The following is a 5,933-nucleotide window of genomic DNA, read 5'->3' on the forward strand; positions in this document are numbered from 1 at the left end:
TGACGAGAACCTGGTGACTGAGCCTGGCTGGAGAACCTGGACAGAACCTGGATGGAGAGCCTGGACACAGAACCTGGCTGGAGAACCTAGTGAGAGAACATGGCAAGAGAACCCAGGCAGAACCTGGCTGGAGATCCTGGATAGAACCAGGCGAGAGAACCCAACTATGCTGATGAACTGAATGCTGCCTCCATGTCATTCCTTCTTCGCCGACTCCGTCCACACCTTTGGGGACCCCTGGACCTGCTGGGGTTGGACCCCAGCAACTGTGGCGAGCGGCAAAGGACAGAAGCATCTGTTGACATCTGCTCTGGAATGCAGCAGCATGGCTTCCAACGGCTGCAACAGGGTCCCAGCCTCTGGTGGAAAACATCCAGCTTCCTCCAACTTCCCCCTCCCTGGGCATGGGAAAGACTTTCCATGAAGAGGAGTGTGGGGGACCTATCTCCCATTTTGTTTTTTAAATATATTTTTGTTGATTTCAGAGAGGAAGGGAGAGGGGGAGAGAGAGAAGCCGAGCCAGCTGGGGCTGGTAGTAATTTTTTAATGAGCCATATAGTCCGTGGCAGCCATTCAACTTTCTCTTGTAGCAAGAACCGCAGCCACAGACCAGTGTGTACATGGATGGCTGTGGCCGTGTGCCAATAAAACTTTATTTACAAAAGCAGACCGCGGGTGCACTTACGTGGCCAGGGAGCTATACTAGTTGGTGGATCCCTGTGCTCGGTCATATATTATTTAGTTTTGGGTGTTTTCGGCTTTTGTGTGCATAGAATTGTCCTGGAGACCTATACTGTATGTCTGCTTTTGTGACTTCCTGTTTATTTTTTTTACATCATGTGAAATGTTTGTGTGATTCAGCCAGGTTGGTGCCTGCAGCCTTGGTTCACGTCCACCGCTGGGCAGTACGTCACTGCATGGACGCATCCCAGCCGGTGCCTTCTGCTGGCGGTGGGCGTGCTTTTTGCGAACACGGCTCCTGTGAACGCCCGCGTCCCTTTGCCCTGCTTTCCCCACGCGAAACTGTCTCTCAGGTGTACGCCCAGGACTGTGGGATTGCGGGTGGCGGGGAATGTGCCCTTTTCACGGGATCCGCAGAAGCCACGTTGGTTTCCGCAGTGGCTTTGCCGTTCTAGGAGCTCCTGTGTCCCCACATCCTCGCCCGACCCTTCCTTCGTGTCATCAGACATATTCTGAACATAATGGCAATATCGTTTCACCCTCGCCGGTTTGGCTCAGTGGATAGAGCATCGGCCCAAGGACTGAAAGGCCCCAGGTTCGATTCTGGTGAAGGGCACAGACCTTCGTTGCAGATTCCCCGGCCCTGGTCGGGATGCGTGCAGGAGGCAGCCCATCGATGTCTCTCGCACGTCGATGTGTGCCTCCGTCTCTCCCTCTCCCTTCTCTCTCTAAAAATCAATGGAAAAATATCCTCTGCGAGGATCAACCACAACAGCAAACAATGGTGATACCGTTTCCACATTCCTAGTGAACTTGAGCTTATGACTTGTGTCCTCGTCCTCTCTGGACTCACAGGAGGGGGCCCATGCGCCTGCCCGGAACCAAGCAACAGGCACTCACCCCGCAGACCCAGAGCAGACAAAGGGCCTTTCATAGGTGCCTGCCTTCTTTCACCTCCTCATTCATGCTGAGGAGGGCGAAAGTCAGAAACAGACAGAGAGCCTCAGAGCAACACTGAAGCACTGAGGGGGCTTCGGGTTCGAGGCAGGGACCGGAGGACGGGGGGAGGTTCGTGCCCAGAAGGAGCGGATCTGGAGGAGCTGCCCGTCCAGCTTCACAGGAGCACTTGTCTCGGTGCCTGAGCCACGTGCAGCCCAGGGTGTTCGTGGGAAGCGCAGGGAGAAGGGCCTGGTTGACCGTTTTGGCAGCGTGGTCGCTCCCGCTGTCAGCCAGCGGCTTTGAGAAGGTCAGCGCGCTGGGTTTCCCGGGAGTGCGGCCAGCTCACTGATTGTAGCGAAGGGCTTCCTGTGAGGGCGTGGAGGCTGTTGAGTGTAAAGGATCCTGTAGAAGAAAATGATGGCTCTCCTCCTCCTTCTTCCCCCTCCCGCCTCCCTCCTCCCCTAGGGACCTAGGAAGTTCCAAAAGCCCCAGGGCCTTTGGTGAGCTGTCCGAGAGCCAGGGCTTTGCCAGGCCTGCAGGACCCGCCTGGGGGATTGATTGCAAGAGCAGCCGGTGGGAGGAGCAGGCTGCCTTCGCCTCCTTGGCTGACCTCCAGCGCCTGGGATCCTGTCGGCTGTGTTTGGGAAATGCCTGGGCTCCTTGATGCTGGTGTCAGAAGGAGAGGTCCCCGTGCTGACCCAGGACCAAAGCCATCCCCCTGCCCCTGGGAGCAGGCCTGTCCGTCGGGGAGGAGGGGGCAGAGGGGCACTCCCACCGCAACATGCAAGGGGAGCAGGGCGTGTGCCCCGAGTGAGAGGCCTCGGTGGTGCCTGCCCCGTGCAGGTGTGTGCCTGGGCTCCTTGATGCTGGTGACAGAAGGAGAGGTTGCAGTGCTGACCCAGGACCAAAGCCATCCCCCTGCCCCTGGGAGCAGGCCTGTCCGTCGGGGAGGAGGGGGCAGAGGGGCACTCCCACCGCAACATGCAAGGGGAGCAGGGCGTGTGCCCCGAGTGAGAGGCCTCGGTGGTGCCTGCCCCGTGCAGGTGTGTGGGTGGGAGGGACATCCTGGGGATGGGGGTGAGGACGGGGGACCTGGGGACTGAGGGAGGCTCAGTTCTCGTTTTATACACAGTGATTATGCTGCTTAGCGGACGTCCAAGAATCCCCGATTTCCAAGGGCGTTTTTCTGGAGTGTTTCTTAGAGTCCTAGGGCTTCCAAGGATTTCTGTCAGAGGGAGCCTGTTATGGATACTTTATGACGCATCAGTTCTTTGGCGACTATTTGTTTACCTGTCTCTACCCTCTTCCTGGCCACCTGCGAGGTGAAGAGCAGCAATTGGGACTCATTCATCTTCGTGTCTGTGCTGGCAGCGTGCCTGGCGTGCAGTGGAGAGAGGAAGCTGTGCCGAATGAATGAGTGATCACCGTGTGCTGGGAGTCCCCCTCCCACCCCTCCTGACTCATCCTCTGCCCTGTTCCGGCCCCGAGAGGCTGGCCTGCGGGGCCCCTGGCTTCTGCTTGGGTTTGGCCGATGGCGGGAGGTCAGAGGCAAGGGGGCGAGGGTGTTGGCTTTGCTGGTGTGTCTTCCGCAAAAGGTCACCTCTCTTTTCATGGCAGCCTGCTCTCCAGGACTCTCTCCTTCCACGTCCTATAACCTCTTTTTTTAAATATATATATATATTGATTGATTTCAGAGAGGAAGGGAGAGGGAGAGAGACAGAAACATCAATGATGAGAGAATCATTGGTTGGCTGCTTCCTGCACACCCCCTATTGGGGATCGAGCCCGCAACCTGGGCATGTGCCCTTGACTGGAATCGAACCCGGGACCCTTCGGCCTGCAGGCTGACACTCTATCCCTGAGCCAAACCGGCCAGGGCCATTTGGCGTCTTTTTACTAAATATATTTTTATTGATTTCAGAGAGGAAGGGAGAGGGAGGGAGAGAGAGAAACATCAATGATGAGAGAGAATCATTGATCGGCTGCTTCCTGCAGGCCCCCCACTGGGGATCAAGCCCACAATCCGGACGTGTGCCCTGACCAGGAATCAAACCATGACCTCCTGGTTCATAGGCCAACGTCGAACCACTGAGCCATACCGGCCAGGCCACATTCTATAGCCTCTTCTTTCCCTCGTCCTTTTAGGCCAAGGAGGGGCGATGGGCAGCACCAGGTCCCTCCACTGTCCCTCACTCTCCCCACGCCCAGCTCATGCCTGCATATGTAGTCTCTTTGTAAATCCACCCTCCAAACATCATCCCAGCCAAAACCGGTTTGGCTCAGTGGATAGAGCGTCAGCCTGCGGACTGAAAGGTCCCAGGTTCGATTCCGGTCAAGGGCATGTACCTGGGTTGCGGGCATATCCCCAGTGGGAGATGTGCAGGAGGCAGCTGATCGATGTTTCTCTCTCATCGATGTTTCTAACTCTCTATCTCCCTTCCTCTCTGTAAAAAATCAATAAAATATATTTAAAAAAAAAACAAAAACCATCATCCCACTTGGGGTGCATCCTTCCCTCCCTGTTGCGAAGCAGCGAGGCCTGATTGCTGATGGACACTAAGTTGTTAGAGCTGGACGCTGGGGCGCCAGGTGCTTAAAAAGGCACAACATGACCTTCTTCAGCGAACATGTGACCCCTGGCTGACCATCAGGGGCAATTGGGTGCCTGGCAGCTTTGGGCAAATAAAGAGCAATTTTGGAAACTAGACTTAGGAGAGACTTTCTCCCACTGGTACCTTGTAAGTTCTTTCTTTAGGCTGAGAGCCTCTTTTTAAGTCTCTGGCGTTGCCCCTCATCGTGGCTGTGTCCCTGACTCGGTGTGGGAGGCGCCAGAAGTGCGAGAAGCCGGGACGGATGTCCGGGTCGGGGAGGGCGGGGGGCCCGCATTCTGCGCCCGGTCCTGGCTTTCCCCGCGGAGACAGAGTCACTGTGTGTCTGACGCGGTGCTCACGTCTCCGCTCTCCGGCTGTCTTCCTGCAGGTGATTATAAACAGCACCATCACGCCCAACATGACTTTCACCAAAACGTCGCAGAAGTTCGGGCAGTGGGCCGACAGCAGAGCCAACACGGTGTTTGGTTTGGGGTTTTCGTCGGAGCAGCAGCTGACGAAGGTAACGTGGCCCTCCACTCTCCCCCTCCCCCCGCCCCAGCCAGTGGTGTCCGTGGTGAGCAGGACGCCTCTGCCCGCAGCTCTGCCCTTCTGGCCCCGCAGGGCTGCCAGACCAGGTGACCTTTCAGACATGCCAGGTTCCTTGAGATGGAGATGTCACTTGGGAAAGGAAAGCACGTCCCACACGCTGCTCAGAGCCTGAGCTCAGCACGTGTCCGCCCTGCTCCCTGGGCAGTGCCAGCAGCGGCCACTGACCCTCTGGTTGGAGCTCTAGTCAGAGAGAGGGGGTGAGGTGACACCTAGTAGCACTTCTTTTTGTTTGTCTGGTTTTGTTTGTTTGTTTGTTTGTTTTTAATATATTTTATTGATTTATTACAGAGAGGAAGAGAGAGAGAGAGTTAGAAACATCGATGAGAGAGAAATATCAATCAGCTGCCTCCTGCACATCCCCCACTGGGGAAGTGCCCACAACCCAGGTACATGCCCTTGACCGGAATCGAACCCGGGACCTTTCAGTCCGCAGGTCGATGCTCTATCCACTGAGCCAAACCGGTTTCGGCTGTTTGTCTGTTTTTTGTTAATCCCCACTGGAGGATCTTTTTCCATTGATATTTAGAAAGAGTGGAAGAGAGAGGGCGAGACGGAGAGAAACATCGACGTGAGAGAAAAACATCGATGGGTTGCCTCCTGCCCGAGACCCGACCAGGGCCCGGGCTGGGGAGGAACCTGCAACCAAGGAACATGCTCTTGAATGGACTCGAACCCGGGACCCTTTGGTCTGCTGGCCGACGCTCTATTCACTGAGCCACACCGGCCAGGACTAATAGCAGACCTTAACCTAGAGTCCCCACTGTTTAAGCTGTTTTCTTTTAGAAAGAGGGTTCGTAGTCTTGGTCTGCCTCTCCGAGGGTCTAGGTCACACTCCCGATGCTCAGAGTGGTTTTGAGGCGCACACGGCGCTGGTCGCAGACTCGGGGACCAAAGGGCCTCCCCCAGGCGATGAGAGGAGCTGAAAGCTGGTTTGGGGAAAACAGGCTCCCTTTCAGGGTGGTGGGAGAGCCCCCTGCAGTTACTAAGGATACGGTGGTTGCAAGCGAGACTGGCTGGTGTATGTGACCCGAGGAACCTCTTGAAAGAATGTCAGGGTAGCTGACGAAACCCAAGGAGAGTTGAAAGTCCAGGCCTCGGGGAGGAGAGTGATTC

General features: G+C 56.1%; 1 protein-coding gene across 1 annotated transcript in view; it reads left to right on the forward strand.

The window, feature by feature from the left end:
- The window catches only part of HOMER2 (homer scaffolding protein 2), an 85,572-nt gene that overhangs the window by 59,782 nt on the left and 19,857 nt on the right, over nucleotides 1–5,933 (forward strand). Inside the window, exon 3 of the mRNA XM_006761979.2 lies at nucleotides 4,600–4,731. Coding sequence (XP_006762042.1) covers nucleotides 4,600–4,731 — 132 coding nt within the window. The remainder of the gene's footprint in view (nucleotides 1–4,599; nucleotides 4,732–5,933) is intronic.

The sequence above is a fragment of the Myotis davidii genome, unplaced genomic scaffold (genome assembly GCF_000327345.1).
Source record: "Myotis davidii unplaced genomic scaffold, ASM32734v1 scaffold898, whole genome shotgun sequence".
In the NCBI taxonomy this organism is placed as follows: domain Eukaryota; kingdom Metazoa; phylum Chordata; class Mammalia; order Chiroptera; family Vespertilionidae; genus Myotis; species Myotis davidii.